Raw genomic sequence first — 18,217 nt, forward strand, 5'->3', positions numbered from 1 at the left:
CTGGGGCTTTGTTTTCCTTGCTTTCTTAGCAGGGGGTGAGAAGAAGCAAATGTTGAAAATAAAACTGAATTTTAAAAGAATTCTAGGAAACTGTGGGTAAAATAAATACGTGCATAATTTCCCACTGACTCCAGTTTAAAGATCAAAAAGTACATTCTGGAGCTCTGTCAAAAGCTATATTGTGCATCAGCCTAGGAACACACTTAGACAGGGCTCCCTCCCAGCCAGCAGACAGCTCATTGGAAAAGGTGGATCCTTGGTGCTCTGGAAAGAAACTACCTAACCTTGATTCCCAAGAGACCCAAGAGAAGCAAGGGCGCTCCCACTATGCCCAGCTTTTCCTTTCCTGGAGGTGAGAGAAGGATCTCTATCTTTCTACCACAGCCCTGAAATACACTTCCTTTTGACTTGGTGTGCACAGAGCTAGTCTTGGGAAAGAGTCAAATGTCTGTCTCCCTCTGCCCTTTCCCTCCCCAGAGCTGAGAGGGGAGGGGACAGAAAACATTGTAAGCATTGCAAGCCCATTTTGTGTCCATCCATGCCTGGAAGGATCCTGTCCAAGGCCATCTATTGGTTGCTTCAATTTGCACAATAAATGTATTTTTGAAATGTTTATTCACTCGCTTGGTGTAAATCAAATATTTCTAAATGCAATTCTCTTTCCCATGTCCTGGGGGAGCATGCCCTTTTTTAAAGGGATATTATTGTGAATTCTTATTTAACATGAAGAATACCCCATAATTGAACTTGTATGTAAAAAACAGATTTCAATATGTTGGGTTTGCTTTAAGCAACGACCTCTGGGAATAGACCTATTCTATGTGGCTGAAACTAGAGCACAGAACTTGGAACAATGAGGGTGGGGGAGTTCCAGGAAAACAGATTTTTGGCTCGGAATAACAAAGAACCCTCTAACAATTGGAGCTGTCCAACAATTGGGCCAGCTGCTTTATGAAGTAATGAGCTTTCTGCCAATGGAAGTGTTCACACTAAAGTCTGGAAGACCACCTGTCAGAGATGTTGCTGAGGTGATGCCTGCGCTGGAAGAGCTTGCCCAGGAAGACCTGACCTCTGAGGTCCCTTTCAGCTCTAAATCTTGAATCCTCACTATATAGCTAAGGGCAGAGTTGGGGTGGCTAGGTCTTTGAGAAGCAAAGATAGGAAGGAAAGGAGCCCCACTCTGCACCCCGACCCCTACCTAGGTCTAGGTTAGAATGACCTATTGCTCTGTCCATGCCAGACCACACCTGCTCACCTGCCTCTCCGTTCCCCTCCCAGTCCTTAGGCACCACTCCCCACAGCCTTGTTCCTTGCCTCCTCTTTTCCCCCACCCCCCCATCTCTGGAGTCCCTTTCCCTTGGGCCCCAGCTCATTAGTAAAAGTTCCTGCAGCTCAATTAGCGGTGACAGGATGACTCTCCTGTGCGCAAACACGGCTCGAGCGGCACAAACAGCCCTGGCTAATGGGGCCTCAGGGACCTGCCAGCTCAGCTAGTGCCCGGGAGGCCCTTCCCTCCTCCCCATTCTTCCTTCCCCCCCCACCCCCCCAGCCCTGCCATAGGGCCAGGGACAGCTTAGGTAACTGGTCCAGAGGTAGAGGAAAAGAGTTTGAGGCCTGAGGAGCTGGTCTGGACACCACTCCTCCCAAACCCATCTCAACCTTGCAGAGTCTCATCCTACACTGCCCCAGGGGCCAACATGGGCACCCAATTGGGGTGAGGTCTTCCCTGTCCCTCCCCCACCCAGCCATCTTGACCCCTCAGGACACTTACCTGCACATGATCTCATGGGTGAGGAGGACACGGCACATCTCTGGGTTCTTGTCCTGCCCCTCGTACACGATGGCCTGAAGGGACAGGGGCAACAGACCAGTTGGACAGAAGGGGAGAGGAGAAGAGGGGAAAGGAAGAGCAAGCCATAACGGACCCACACTTCCACTTCTAACCAGGCAGTGGAAAGAGCCCCGGATTTGGAATCAGGAGACCTGAGTTCAAATCCCAGTTCTGACTAGCTGGGTAACAGTTGGGCAAGGCAATGAAACTCTCTAAACCTCCGTTTCCCAATATGTAAAATAAAGATGTCACTAGCATTACTACCTTGTAGAACTGTTATGAGGAAAGGGCTTTGCAAACTTTAAAGCACAAGAGAAAAGTGAGTTATCAGCATGGAATCTTGCAGCAAGAACTGAGTACAAGTCTCACCTCTGACACATACCGACTGTGTGACCCTAAAACTCTAAATTGTCCCAGAGAAATCCTGAGACTATAAATTACAGAATGGTAAACAGATCTGATTTAGTAAATGGCGTTAGGAGTTCCCTATGCCAATAAAATTACAGGTCCAAACTATATCTGCATATATAAATGTGTATGTATGCATATGCATATATGTGTATACATGCACACATACATATATGTGTATGTGTATACATAACTATTATTTTTTTTATTAGAATTCACTTCTAACCCTCTGACCTGTGATGACTATCCCAGGAGGGAAGATGTCTGGGAACGTGCCTTGATGGCATCTGCTTTGAGCTATGGGACAAAGCCAGGGCTCGGGAGAAAGGCAGGGGGTAGCAAACCTCCAGAGCTACCTAAAGCTGGTGAGGAGCCAAGGTGAAAGAGGGGACCTCTTTGGGGGCATAGTTGGGAAAAAGAAGCTACTGTGAGTCATCCACTTCTCTGCTTCCTCAGGGGTCTTTCTGTTTGGGAAGTTTCCTCTTTGATCATCCACAGTTTCTTTTTGAAAAGCTGTAGCAAGGACTGAAAAATCAACGTCCATCCGGATCCCTCCCCCACGCTTTCACCACAGAGAAAGGAATTCCTTGGGGTTTCCGAACTTGGCTGTTGTTTTTTTAATATTCTGAAAACTGTATTTCAATATAATTGGTTTCCTTTGTAATCTGATGCATCTTATTTTATGCTGAAAAAATATGATGCTGAGAAGTCCATAGGTTTCACCACTTTGCCAAAGGGGTCCATGACACAGGAAAAGATGAATATGCCTGGGATATGATCTAGACTTGTGATTTTTTTTTGGCATAAGGAACTCCTGGATGAAGAAACTCCTATAATGCAAGTCAGTACCTTCTCTGAAACTTACAGCCTTAGAGAGTTATGAGGCTAAGCAACTTGCTGGGGGTCACACAGACAGTATCTGTTGGAGGCCAGGACTAAAACCCAGGTCTTTCTGGTTGTAAGGTCAGCTCTCTAGCCATTACACCATGTAGCCTATCATGGGTTTCTCTATAAGACCAAAAAGTAGGGGAATAAAGAGCCTTCTCCCTGCGTCACCCCATGAATTGAAGTGAGGGGAGACAGGACTATAAACTCCCCAAACCAGATATAAATTCTGGTTCTCAGCTTTGACCAGTCATTCCCCCAACCCCTTGCCTTCTCCCTCTGCCAGCCCAGCCATTCTGCCCCCATTCTCCTTGCTGTCTAGATTGTCAAAGTGGCCCCAATGACAGCACTGCCATTGGCAAGAAGATTATCTGAACACTGGCTTTATGTGGGCACTTCTGCTGTGTGCTTATTATTAACATAGCTAAAATCCAAGGCATCATCTTCACCCCAAGTTTGTCCCACCTCTAACTTCCTTCTTTCAGAGGATGCTGGCGTCATTCTCCCACACACTCTGACTCAGTAGCCCTAAGGCATCTTTAGTTCCCAGACTCTTCTCTATCATTGAAATTCAATCAATGACTTGAGTCTTGTATCTCTCTCATCTGTCCCTCCCTTTCCATTTCCACTGATGCCACCCTGGACTGACAGCCCTCATGACTCCCTCTCTGCCTAAGCTAATATCTCCTTGTCTCTAGTCTTTCTCTTTCCACATTTAACCTCCTTAAGCATGACTCTGATCACATGTCTTCAGTGGCTCCTCCTACTATTCCCTTACAAGACCCTTAAATTCCACTCAAAGTGGTCTGCTCCTTTCCCCCAAAAAACACCACCCTATATAGCTAAATCCTGACATCATTTAAAGTCCAAATTTAGAACAACCCCATACAACCCCATCTCTAAACCTTCTCCAACTGTTCCAGACTACCAGAGATCCCTTAAGGTCTTCATGGGGCACTTTGCAGATCCTGCCTTATTTTATTATCTTTTATGTATCTGTCTCCTCAACTGGGCTATAGGATCCTAAAGCAGTGACTTCTTCATCTCTGAATTCCCCCTCCCCCCACCAGGACCTAGCCCAGTACTCTACCCATAGTAGGCAACTGGAGATTGTCAACTGAAGAAAGGATCTCATATTCCCTCCTCACTTTTATCTCCTCTCATTGTCTCTTCTTCCTTGGTACTAGGAAACAACATTGAAGGAAGGTGGAAAGGGGGAAAGGCCTCAGAAAAGAGGCCTTCTCCCACCAGGCTTCTCATTGTCACTATTCCTGTCCCTCCCCCAACCATCCTGGGATTAGCACACAGCCAAATAGTAATCCAGACAGTCTCTTGATTGTAATGGAAGTAAATGAGGCAATGGGCAGGCCCAGAAGGAGAGTTTCCCCAGTAAGTCCCAGCCCAAGGTCACCCAGCTGGTCAGTGGCAGAGCTCAGACCAGAACCCTAGTCTCCTGAGCGCAATATAACACAGAGAGCACTTAGACAACAATACACACACTGACTACAACTAAGCAAATAATTATATCAACATTAATGAAACCCAGAAAAACACACGGAAGGACAAAAAAATCAGAAGGGAACATGGACACAAACAGGACTATTTAGTTACTAGCTTGTTAAAACTGATATTCACATTTTAAAAAAATCTGTAAATACAATTTTTTACAATCTCATTACAATCATTTTTCTTCTCTTCTGTGCATCGGGACTTTTGCATGCTTTCTCCTATGCTGATAGTGAATTAAAACAACATTTTTTGGAAAAGCACTACTCTTAGATTCAAAGGCCTGAGTTAAAATACCCTGAGCAGGTCACAATTTCTACGGGCCTTGGTTTTTTCCTCTGTAAAATGAGGGAGGATTGATTGGACACACTGATCTCTAAGGCTGCTTCCAGCTCTAAATCCTGTACCCCTGTGATTCTGAGCCCACTATCTTTTTCCTGCTTCTAGTAACCAACCTTCCTCCAACCCTACCCTGCCCCTCAAAGCAGTCATCAGCACTTATTGTCAGTACTACAATGTTTAGGGCTTAATTGTGTGATGTCTTATATTGTTCTGTAATTATTTCTATGCACATCTGGTCTCCACAAGTAGATTATATCCTGCTGGAGGGCAGAGATCCAGTCTCATCTTTTGGCTTGTAGTTTCTCAGCACCTTGGACAGTACCTGGGACATAGTAAACGCTCAATAAAGTGGAAATTCTGGTGTCAGAGATGGGGGGCTGGGCAAACTGCAGAAAGGTAAAAGTAGGGAGAGCAGGAACCTGTCTTCTGGGGGCTGAGCTGGGGTCAGAATGACCTTGGGAGGCTTGTGACCACACAATCCACCTCCAAAGAGGCCCCCAAACAAAAGGAGGAGACTTGGAGAACAGAATGGGCTTCTCCCACCAGCTCACCTGCTTAGACATGGAGTCGATGAGCCGGACGTATAGGTCTTGTTCAGTGCGAATTCCTGGGAACAGAAAGGAGGGAGAAGAATCAGGTCTGACTGGGATGGCCAAGAAAAGGGGATTCTTTGAAGTCTCAGGGTTCTTCACCTCCCTCCCAGGACCTGGACTAAAGAAGTCCTGAGACTATATATGCACATGACATTTACAGCCAGCCTGAAACCATTCCCCCTTGGGAAGGGCAAGCAATAAGGGCCCAGACAAGACAGGCTAGGACAGGGAAGGATGGGCTAGGGGAGGTCAATCTATGATAGGATGGGAAAGCAGGGAAGGTTGGTCTGAAGCAGGGCAGGATGTAACTGAGCCGGATATGAAGGAAGGAAGCAGGGCAGGAGGAAAGGGGACAGGCTGAACTAGGCAAGCCAGGAAAGATTAGGCTAGGATGGGAAGGCTAGGACCGGGACAACTCACCATTGCTGTACAGTAGCTGCAGTCGGTAATGGATACCGTTGTTGGTCTTCTCTCCACTGTGCTCCTGCAGAGACAGGAGAGAGAAAGTACTGAGGATGAGGGTCAGGGAGAATTCCCCCAACATTCAGCCCAGCTCAGCTGTAACCTGGGCGGGGGAAATACTTGCTCCCACAGACCCAAGACCTTTTCCCTCCTGGCTGCTATCTCTGGCCATGTACAGTACTCTCCCCACCCCAGGCTGGCTCTAAAAGTTTTCCAAAGAATGAAGAGTTCATACACAGAGCCAGGCTAACTGCCAGCTTCCCTTACCCGCTCTTTTTCCACAAAGTCAATGAAGGCTGTGCGCTCGATCTCCACCGGTTGTCCCTGCCGGTCATACATGGCCAACACGAAGTGGAAGAAGTTGGATTTTCGGAGATTGGAAGGTGGCTGCTTCTCAAAGTGAGCCCGAGCCAGGCCCACACCACTGTGGGGACAGGGAAAAGGGGAGGTGTCAGCCTGGGCTTCCAGTACTTTCATTGGTGAGAGAGATGAGGTGGCCAGAGCAGGCAGTCCATTCTCTAAGCTAGGTCTGAAGACTTCAAGAAAAATTGAATCTAAATGAACAGAGGATTGTTTTGTTTTTTTCCCAACTGGTGATTTCACAGAACTCCTGGTGAGGAAATTCCTCCTACTAATACAGATCACCACCTAATGTACAATGTACAGTCTTTGTTGCTTAGTACACTGAGAGGTTAAGCCTGACTCAGGGTCACAAAGCCAGAATGTATCAGAATCTTGACTTGAACCCAGGTCTTCCTGAATCCCCCAGGGCTCTTGCTAGCCACTTCACTACACGGCCTTGGGGAAGGATGTAGGGAGTCAGAAATTGAGAAGGATATTCATTCTGGGTCAGCTCTATCACCACCCCTCTCTTCTTCCTCCTTCCTTCCTCCTACCATTCATTCACTAATAGATTCATTCAATAGACATTTTATTAGATGCTGGCTAAGTGCAAAGATCTCTGTTCTAAGAGGTGAGGGTCATTTAGGGGAGCCTGTGATCACAGGGTACGGACGAGCCCTTTGCCCCACAAAGCTCCCCTCAGTGATACATGAAGGCTCAGCCCTCCAAGGAGCTAGGCTTCAGCTCAGCTTCTCTAAATGTCTGTGATCATTCATTCATATTACTAAGCAGTTCCCTTCCCAGCAGGCTTTTCCCTAACAGCTCCCTGGGCAGCTGGATTTACCACAAACTGCTTTATGGATAACTATTCAGGAACACAGCTCTTGCCCAAAGGAAGCATTAGGGCCTGTGTGACTAGAGTACATGTACGTTTTCTGGGTCAGTTCAGAGGGGACAGATACAGACAAAAGGCTTTAAGAGGCCATCGGGGTCAAGATCAAGGGAAGCCAGGAGATGAATGGATAAGTCTGGGAATAGGCTGATGCTACCATGACCCTGGAAATGGAGTGGCCTTTGGTGATCTGTGCAGGAGGCAAACAAAGATCTCACCAGTTCTCACCATGCCTAGTTTAGTGAGCAGATTCCAGAGGATCAGAGAGAGATGTAGAGGCATTTGATAGGAAGTTATTGCAGAGCACGCAGTGAAGGCAACAGAATGGAGCCAGGAGAGAAGCACAAGACAGTTCCTACTTCTCAGGATATGGAGGAAGAGAGAGGGGTGCAAGGCCAACCCACTCTAGAAGCCAAGGCTTATGAACACCTTAGTAAACTGCTGGCCAAACTTTCAGCCCAACTTCGCCAGAAGCAAGAAGAAGAGGCTATGGTGGGGGGAACACCAGCTTAGGCTAAATGTAAGGAATGGATGTTGTCTAGCACTTAGTCCACTGGAGAAAAAGGGAGGTTGGGGGGGGGACTGAAGCCATCAGACTGGGACCACAGGGATGAGAAAGGAAAGAGATAAGGAAAGGACCAATTCTGAGTTCCAACTCTCATAGCCTCTCCCTTCCAAACTCCTCCATAGCTGGCACCTAAGACAGCAAGGTGGCACAGTTTAAACTCTGTCTCAGAGACTTTCTAACTGTGTGATTCCCTTTCTCTGCCTCAGTTTCCTTATCTGTAAAATGAGGGTAATAATAATAGGACCTTGTAATAGCACTTTCTATACAAGGTTGGTAGATCAAATGAGAACTTATATTACAACGCATAGGAAACTTTAAACCGTTATATAAATGCTAGCTCTCATGAGGAAGTCCTAGACTAAAAGGTGTTCTCCCAACCAGGACCCTCCTTACTTCCCCCAGATTCCTGTGACCCCTCCCTGAAGGAGGAATTCAATGAAGGCATTGCTACATGAGGTGGGAGGAAGCAATTTTAAGGCCCCTGAAGTAGGCAACTAGGGAGGATGCCCACTCTTGAGCTAAGGGGAATATCCCAGCTCTGGCAAAGACACCCTGAGGTTTTCTTCTGTTCTCATTAAAAACCAGTCCCGGAATAGTGGGGAAAGTCAGGCAGCAGTCAGAGGCCCCAGCTCTGTAGGTCTGGGGTAAACATGTACAGGAAAGGAGAGAGTGCTAAGTGGAAACTCATTGAGTGACTTCTAGATCCATCCAGATGCTCCTGCTACCCTCATGGAAAATATAGATGGGATTCATAAGTGACTGAATGACCCAGCCCAAAGAGTAGCCATGAGAGTGGATGTTAACTTGGAAGGCCATCTCCAGTGAAATTTCTCCTTGGCCCAATGCTGTTGAATGGTTTCTTTAAGATTTTTATTTATTTTATTTGGGGGAGAGGGAGGCAATTGGGGTTAAGTGACTTGCCCAGGGTCACACAGATAGTTACTATCTGAGGCCAGATTTAAACTCAGGTCCTCCTGACTCCAGAACAAATTTTCTATCCACTATGCCACCTAGCTGCCCAAATTTTTTTTTTAATCAATAACTCAGAAGAAGGCCTAGATAGCATCAGTAGGGATAAATGTGACATCTTACACCTTGGAGTTCAAAAAGAGAGCACATAGCTACATACAGTTGTTATTAATTGCAGTTTTATAATAGTGTAGGGTTAATATGAACCAGTGGTACCCCTTGTACCCCTATGGATCATCCTCTCCCTCTTGTCCATGTTCTTCTGTGATGTTTCTATTTTGTCTTTGTATATCAACACCTAGTTTGATGCCTTTTAAAAGAATGAAGAAACACTCCACTTCTTTAGAGCAGATTTTTTTGTGGTGGCCAAGAACTGGAAATTGAAAGGATGCCCATCAATTGGGGAATGCTGAGCAAACTGTGGTAAATGAATGTAACAGAATACTATTGTGCTATAAGAAATGACAGACAGGTGGACTTCTAAAAAACCTGGAAAGACTTATATGAACTGATGCTTAGTGAAGTAAGCAGAACCAGGAGAACATTGTACACAGGAACAGCCGCAGCGTGTGATGACGAATTTTGATAGACTTAGCCCTTCTCAGCAATGCAAGGATATAAAACAATTCCAAAGGATTCATGATGGAAAATGCCATCCACATACAGAGAAAGAACTATAGAGTAGGAATGCAGGGAAAAGCAGATTATTTTCTTTTTTGTTTTGCTTTGTTTTCTTTCTCACGGTCTCTCCCATTCGTTATAATTCTATACAACATGACTAATGGGAAAATGTGTTTAGTGGGAATGCATGTGTAGACTCCATATCAGATTGCATGCCATCTTGGGGAGGGAGAGAGGAGGGGGAGAAAATTTAAAACTTATGAAAGTGAATGTTGAAAACTAAAAAGAAATAAATTAACTAATAAAAAAAAGAAGCCTATGTCCAGAACTTGGGCTGTGATGGATAAGTTGGAGTGCCTCCAAAGAAGGGCCATCAAGATGGCAAAGACCATGCCATCCAAAGCTATAAGGAGAAGAATGGAAAAATTGGCCAGACTACCGTTTGGGGGATTGAGAGCCCAATGAGGATGGAAATAGGTCTCCAGGTCCTCGCCTGTTGTCTGCAGCTGAAGGGCGTTTAGCCTAGAAATGAGAAGACTTAGTACATGATAGTCATCTAAAAGTAATTGAAGGACTGGCACAAGACACAAGGGATTAAAGTTACTGTGCCTGGCCCCAGAAGGCAGAATTAGGAAGAAGGGGTAGCAGTGGGAGAGGCAGTTTGGGGGAGGGGCTTGGTAAAAAGAAAAGGTTGCTAAGCAATTAGAACTACCCTGAAGCAAGAAAGAAAGACTTGGAAGGTGGTGGGCTCCATCTCACTTGAGATCTTCAAGTGAAAGGCCGATGACCACTTATTGAGGATTTTGCAAAGGTGAGATTTAGGTGAGATGACCTGTGAAGCCCTGCCTTCCTCTTCTGCTCTCTCTGGTCATTGCCCTAGGCCTCATACCCCAGCCCTTCCTAAGGACATTATGAATTGTAGAGTCTCCATTTCTTTCCACTCTCTGCCCCAAAGGCCTGGGCTTATCTGTCTCCTGCCTTCCCTTCCATCTTCAACCTTTTTTCTGCCTCTGTCTATAGCTGGACTGGCCCATTCTTGGGGCCTGGAATCTGAAGGGATGGGTAAGGGAGATGCTACCTAAAGTCATAATGGCTTCTTTATTAACTCTGATTATTATTTATGAATATGCTAATGAGGCTCAACCTAAAAGCTTCCAGCTCCACACCCCACACATACATACCCCTTCTACCCTTGCCTCTAGCCTGAAGCCCAGTCCCAGGAAGGTCCCCAGAGGGAGCCTAAGGCTAGGAAATTCTTAGAAGGGGCAAAATGGAGAGCAGACAGACCCCCAGCTTAGTTTCACTTCACAACTACTGAGAAAGAGTTTTTATTTTTATTATTAATATTAACAATATTATAAAAATAATGGCATATATATAGCATTAACTATTGCAAAGCACCTTGCATATATTATCCATTTGATCTTCATGATAAGACTGTGTGATAGGTGCTATTATTATCCTCATTTAACAGAAGAGAAAACTGAGGCCTGGAGGGTTAAGGTGCTTGCCCAGGGTCCATCATACAGTAAAAGCCTGATGCAAAATTCAAATTCAGGTTTCCCTTATTCTAAACCCAATACACTATCTCCTCTTAGCTGTCCAAATTCTACACCTTCACTTTCTCTCCCTCAAAGCACTTTCAACTTTTCCACTGCTGGTCTCAGAGCCATTTATGGGGATAGTCAAGGGAATCTGGGGGTGGAATGGGCAGGGCAGAGGAGTGCACACACCCTGCCCACCATGGAAAGAGCGTTAAGAACCAAATCAGAAAGAAGGAGTTTCCATAGGAGTGTCAGGGGAGTTAGGAAAGGCACCAATGGTGTGTCTATTTGCACACATCAGGAAAGACCTTAAGCTGGGTTCTTCTCTTTACTTGGCTAGCTCAGGTATATGCTTGGGAGCATTCTCTCCTTTCCTTCAGCCATACCAGCAGCAGCCCACCCAGCTGTCTCTGGATTTCTGTGACTTCTGTGCCTATGCCCTGATATATCCTCCCCAGAGCATTCACCTAAAGCACTGGAGGCCCTCCTCACCTTTCCAGGGGATAACATAACAAAGGAAACTCTGGGCTGACCATCAGTACTCCTTCCCTCTTGCTTAGACCTTGAGAACTTTCAACTATCTGTTCTTCACCTGTAAACTCTTGCCTCCTAGACATCCCAGGTAGAAACTTCAGCAGCTCAGCCCATTGCAAGTTCTATCTAATGCTGAATTAGTGGAGGACAAATTAATGAGGTTTGACTAAACCATCATACACTCTACTACTCTACTACCCTCCCCTGAGACCAGACCAGCCTGGCTTCTGTTCATCTTGGAGAACAACACTCAATCCCTTTGCTAGCTATAATTCCCCAGCCTTAGTCTCTGGAGAGACCCCTACCTCCCCTGAAGCTATGAGATCACTCTTCTCCCCACCAACAGCTTCCATCAAGCAAGAGATAAAACTCAGTATGCTAGACTAAGAAACAGAGAATCCCTTAGAAGAATATAGAGAAACTGAGGCACAGGAGGGACAGTATCTTCTCCAAGAGCTCCATAGTTACTTTTGGCCCATGGAGTCTGGAGTCCACTCCCAAGGAGTGGGGAAGACATTGCAACTTTGACAGTCCTGTCCTGTTCCTTTTCTAGGAACCAGAGACAAGGTCCAAGAAGTCCGGGCCTGAGCCCCAAAGCAAAATCTTGCCCCTTATTTAACTTAGGGAACCTCCCTTTCACCACAGACCAGGAAGTAAAAGGGAGTTGGAATAATAGGGAAACCTTCCACAGTTCTGAGAGCAACCAAGTCTTAAGGGAGAGAGGGAGGAGATACATTCTCTCTTCTGCCTATTATCAGAGTCCAAACAGAGATCTGTGCACATAGGGGAGGGAAGGGGAGGTGGAGGAGTGGAGAGGATGACAGATGCCATCATCCCAATCCAGCAGAAGTATAAAAGGATTTCTCTTCCAACTCCTTCCACATCCTTCCCCACTAAGCATTCAGCCAGGAATGAAGCAAAGAATATGAACAGACAAGAGTCTGAAGGCAGATCAAGCAACCTGGCCTCCCTCACCTTTGCACCCTGAGACACCCAGTGTGTCTTTGCTCTCCTCCCAAATCCCCAAGATTCCCAACTCTGATTGCATTTTCATTATCCTGGTCAAACTGGCTTTGGCTTCAATCCACACATGCACCACCCCCTCCTGTGTTAGCCTAGTCCAGGGGAACTCAGCAGCATCTCCCAGGCAGACCACACAACTTGCTAAGACCCCCTAGACAGCCAACTCTGGCCCCTGGGAGGGAGGTGGGGGGGGCGGAATACAGTTGTAAGAGTAGAGAGAATGAGGAGCTCAAGTCAGAGGAAGACAATTCAAGGGGAGGTTTGAATGAAGAAGGAAAGAAAGGAGAGGGGATGCCATATGTCCATATGTGTCTGAGCATAGGATACGAAGAGGAGGGGAGGAGGGCTGCAGAATCACAGGATGATAAAATGTTCAGTCCCACCCAGAGGCTCAGTTTAGCCTGCCCCCTCGGGTCTACACTTCCAGAGGAGGGGGGAGAATGTTATGAGGTGGAGTGGGAGGGGGTGACTAAACAAACCCAGACAGGGGACACAAGGCAGAAATAGGTCTTTAGCCCCCTAGCTGTTGTACCCAGCTTCCCCAGTCACAAACTAGAATGAAAGGCAAAAGATATGCCTGAGGAAACCGCAGCAAACAGAGAGGTTTTTCTTTCAAGACATCCTCCCATTTATGTGAAAGGGATGAAGATAGGCATGGAGAAATAATGAGAAAGAGGGAAAAGGATGCAGAAAGAGTAAAAGACAGGGAGATAAGGAAACATCACAGATACACATGCATAGTGCTTTGAAATATGTGTAGGTGTTAGTGTATATGATAGGGTGTGTGTGTGTGTGTGTGTGTGTGTGTGTGTGTGTGTGTGTGTGTGTGTGTGTGTGTGTGTGTGTGTGTGTTTGAGAGGTGGGTGAATGTTTTGTCATAGAAAGCCTGGTGCTTCTCTAGTTAAAGAAATCTAAAAAGATGATTGTTGTTATCCCCAGAGACCAGAACAAGGACTAGGTTTAGCCAACACCTTTATAATGGTCTGGAGGATAAAGGGACCAAAGAATTTCCAGGGTTCCTGAGGACTCTGTACTCTTCTGAGTGGTCCCAGTAAGCAGGCAAAAAAGGGAGTGATGAGCTATAGCATGAAGGAATGAAAGGGGAAAAAGAGATGGGGATTGGATGGGGAATTTCAGTGGGTTAGAAACCCATTCTACCATTACACATCAGCTCTGCTCTGCGAATTTGTGTTCTTAATGAGTTTCCTGAAGCATGGAGAGGTCAAGTGACTTGTTCAGGGTCACAATGTGGCCCTACAGCAGAGGTTTTCTCCACTGCATGGCCAGTGTGCTCTCTCTCTCTCTCTCTCTCTCTCTTTCTCTCTCTCTTCCTCCCCCTCCCTCCATTATACCTCCCACCTCTTGACAATACACTTAGAATGAAGGACTCTAAGTTCTCAGTCATGACTCCAGAAAGGGATGTTAGAGGTATAAAAAGCTATTCCCTAAAAATATTGAGTGCTGCTTTAGTTAATACAAGGTCAAGGGTGGGGGCTCATTAGGAAAAGATTTGGACACAAAAACAAAAACCATTTTCTCCTTGTGCAAGCCATAGAAAGTTCATATCCAGGATCTTCTATGTACTTCAGGTCCCCAGAGCTAGAAAATATAATGGGATAATAAAAGAAATGGAAATGAAAAAAACAAATGAAATGAAAATAGAAAGAAAGCAAAAAATGAAACTGAACGTTATATGAAAACAATGATCAGCCTGGCCCTTAGAGAAGAGTTGAGAAAATGCATTTCCTTCCCTTCTCTACAGAAGTGGAATATGACATACACTGTCAGACTTAGCTGATGTATAGTTTTATTGATCTCCTTTTTTCTCCTCTTTTATTTTTTTTTTTTTACTCTTTGGGTAGGGATGAGGAGTAAAGAAATATTCAAAAATGAAGATGATATAAAAACAGAAGATATCAATAAATAATAATAATAGCTCACATTTAAGCTGTTTAAGTTGGTAAAAAAAAAAGCTTTACATAGGTTATTTCCTTTGAGTTTCACAGCATCCCTATGAGATGGGCGCTATTTTTATTATCTTTATTTTTAATTAAAAATTGAAACAATGACTGACATGTTTATAGCTAAGTTTTGCAACCAGTTTATATGCATTATCTCATTTGGTACAACATTATCATCTCCACTTAACAGACAAAGAAACTGAGGCTACAAGGATAATTAACTAGCCCAATTTCACACAGCTAATAAATGTCAGAGGTAAGACTGAACCCAGATCTTCCTCACTCCAGATCCACTCTTTCCACTACCCCAAGCTTCCTCTTTTGGAGTGTCCAATGTGACTTCCATGCCCTCTGATCCTACTGAACTTGCTTTCTCCAAGGTCCTTAACGACCACTTTATCACTAAATCTAACAGCCTTTACCCAGTTCTTATCATCCCCACAACCTTTTCTGTGACACTACCCTCTTATGGTTTCTCCTCTTTGAGTGACTTTGCTTTTTTTTCACAGCACCCTAAGGTGGGTGTGTTTTCCATGCTTCTCTCCTTAGTTCTTTCTTGTCTGCTCACTGTCCATGTTCCCTTTGACTTTTTCATTCACTCCCATAATATCAATTGCCTTCCTACACGGATAACTCCCAAGTGTTTATCTCTATCGTTTCTCTCAAGCTCCAGGGCCTCATGCCTAACTACCTACCAAACATCTCTGCCAAGATGTCCCAGTCACAGATTGAACAACTTCAAAACGAAATTCCTCATCTTCTCCTCTCTCTTTCTGCTTTTTCTACTTTCTTCTCTAATTCATTGGCTCTATCACTATCCAATCGCTAAGCTCCACAACTTGAGTCCCCTTTGACTCCTGCCTCTCTTATTCTCTCAGATAATCAATCGCCAAGCCCTTTGACCTCTACAATATTTCTTAAATCCATCCTGGGCCAATCTTGTTGTCCCCCACAGAGCTTAAGCCCTCATCTCTTTTCACCTAGACCTTAACTGGTTTTTCTCCCATACTCCATCTAATTCACCAATCTATTCCTTTAAACATTTTTATTAAGAGCTTTTGTTTCTACACCACCTTCATTTCCCAATATATCCCTCCTTCCCTCTTCCAAAGACCCATCTCTTTAAAAGAAAAAGAAAAAGAAAAAACCAAAACAGTTCAGGAAACTAACACATTGAAAAAAGTCCAACATGATACACAGCATAATCCCTACCTATGAAATGAAAGGAAGGTGGTGCATTTTCAGATCTCTTTTGGACACACACACACATACACACACACACACACACACACACACACACACACACACACACACACACACCAATCTGTTCTTGACCTACAACCTAGTAGTGTCTCTCTTCATGCTCTCCTCAGACAACATGAGCTCTCCATTCAAAAACCTCAAGGAGCTCTCCGTGGTTTACCAGATTAAGTAGGAATGTGAGATGATCCTGGCCTTTAAGGCTCCATATTACATACAAGAGGCATTACAGTAGATTTGTGAGAGCGCTGGCTTTGGAATTGGAATACCTGGTGCTCAAATCCTAGCTCTGCTACTGACTACCTATGTGTCCCTAAATAGGCCCAGTAACCTTTCTGGGCCAGCCCCAATCAGTCAACAAGCATTTATGAGTTGCTTACTGTGTGCCAGGTAGTATGGTAGAAATATAAAGAAAAAAAAAAAACATGATCCCTACCCTCAGGAAGTTCACATTCTAACAGGGGAGACAAGATGCTGGAACTATGTACATACAAGACAGATATAGATATAGATACATAGATGTAGAAGTAGACATAGAAATATAGATAGAGACAAAGATAGAGATAGATGGTAAACACAGGACGTAACTTGGAGAGAAGACTCAGGGTGGGGGGTAAAGAAAGTGATAATTGGGCTGAGTCTTGAAGGAAGAGATATGGAAGAGAGAGAATGTGAGAGCATTCCAGACACTGGGAGTGAAGGTCAGTGAAAAGGCACGGAACTGAGAGATAGAGGAGCCATTGTGACTGGATCTCAGAGAAAGTGAAGGGGAGTGAATTATGGGAAGTCTGGAAGGGACAGGAAGAGGCTAGGAGTAAAGGTCTTTAAGTATCAAACAGAGGGTTTTATATTTGATCCTGGAGGTAATAGGGAGCCATTGGAGATTATTAAGTAGGAAGACTGACATAAATCTATGGCAACTGAGTGGAGGGTGGATTGGATTGGAGAGACTCGAGGCAGGGAGACCCACCAGCTGGCTATTGCAATGGTCTAGCCATGAGGTGATAAGAGCCTGTACCAGCATGGTGGCTGCGAGAGTGGAAGAAAGAAAAGGGTAACTATACAAGTGATATTGTGAAAGTAGAAACAAGAATCAGCCAAAGATTGGCTATGAGGGGTGAGAGAGAGTGAGAAATTGAAGATGACACAAAGTTTTCCAGCCTGGGTGGTGATGCCCCAGGCAACAATGGAGAAGTTTGAAAGAGGGAAAGATTTGAGGGAAAAGAGGACAAGTTATGTTTTTAATCTGTTTTTTCATCCCCCCCACATCCCCCATTGAAGACCTTCTTTTCCTCCAAGATCCAATCCAGATATTGACTTCTCCACAAAGCTTTCCCTGAAGCAAAAGGGGAAAGTAAAGCTTCCCTCCTCAGGTTTCTCAAAGCATTTGCCTACACCTCTCCTCTGTAATGATCATAATTTCCCTTGTGACCTAATCATTTGTGTAAGTTGTTATCCTCACCACTCTGGATCTGTGTGGAAACACACACACAGAAACACAAACACACACAGATATTGACACACAGAGACACAGATAAACACACACAGAAACACAAACACACAAAGATATTGGCACAGACACACACATCTCATTTGACTGGAGGCCTCTTCAGAGAAGGTCATGTATCTCCTCTGTCCACAGTTAATTTGATCGAAAAGGCCCAGAGAAGAACAACTAAACAAGCCAGGGGAGAAGGAGCTGGTGTTTGTGGAAGGGCTGAAGAGATGAGGTCCTTCAGTCTAGAAAGATGAACTCTGAGGAGCATGATCAAAGACTGGCACATAATGAAGGGAACAGGTGCCCCAGTCATGGTCTGGTCCTAGTGCTGGAACAGAGGAGACCCCCTTCATGCCGAAGGGGACAGATCAAAGGAAGTCCTACTTATGGAACTCATGACCTCAAGAGAAGGAAAAGACAAAAGAAATTCTACCTTACATCTCTGGTTTGTTTCCTCAGGGCATGAAGTCTTCCATTAATGTCCATTTTCTAGATAACGGAATCTGCCTCCTTTAAATAGCATGATTTTTTTTTAATTAACTACTTTTGATTAAAATCTAAAATATACAAAACACCCCCCCCCATCCTCTTGGGCAACCTACTGAGAATTAATTTCAGCTTTTCTTGATGATCATAATTATAATAAAGCTAGCATTTATATAGCACTTTACAAACATCTCATCTGATCTTCACAACAACCCTGGGAGGTAGGTGCTAATGGCATCATTATCATTTTACAGATGAGGAAACTGAGAGATAGAGGTTAAATGACTTGCCCAGGGTCACACAGTAAGTTTGTCTGAGGCAGGTTTGGAACTCATCTCTTCCTAATTCCAGATCCAGTGCCCTGTCCACTGTGCCACCTAGCTGTCTCTTGAAGTTATTCCCTTGTTACAAATATTATCTCACTTAATCTTCACAACAGCTCCGTGAAGGAAACAGGGAGGCTGAGAAAAGTGCAAGTAGCTGGCTCCCAGA

The 18,217-nt window shown here is 44.9% G+C and overlaps 1 protein-coding gene across 2 annotated transcripts in view; it reads right to left on the reverse strand.

Moving 5' to 3' along the window:
- Nucleotides 1-18,217, reverse strand: part of EBF4 (EBF family member 4) — a 100,253-nt gene that overhangs the window by 71,087 nt on the left and 10,949 nt on the right. For both annotated transcript variants that reach the window (XM_072619816.1, XM_072619815.1), the window contains exons 3-6: nt 6,295-6,451; nt 5,986-6,049; nt 5,524-5,579; nt 1,772-1,845 (exon numbers count right to left, since the gene is read on the reverse strand). In XM_072619816.1, coding sequence (XP_072475917.1) covers nt 1,772-1,845; nt 5,524-5,579; nt 5,986-6,049; nt 6,295-6,451 — 351 coding nt within the window. The remainder of the gene's footprint in view (nt 1-1,771; nt 1,846-5,523; nt 5,580-5,985; nt 6,050-6,294; nt 6,452-18,217) is intronic.

This window comes from Notamacropus eugenii, chromosome 6 (genome assembly GCF_028372415.1).
Source record: "Notamacropus eugenii isolate mMacEug1 chromosome 6, mMacEug1.pri_v2, whole genome shotgun sequence".
In the NCBI taxonomy this organism is placed as follows: domain Eukaryota; kingdom Metazoa; phylum Chordata; class Mammalia; order Diprotodontia; family Macropodidae; genus Notamacropus; species Notamacropus eugenii.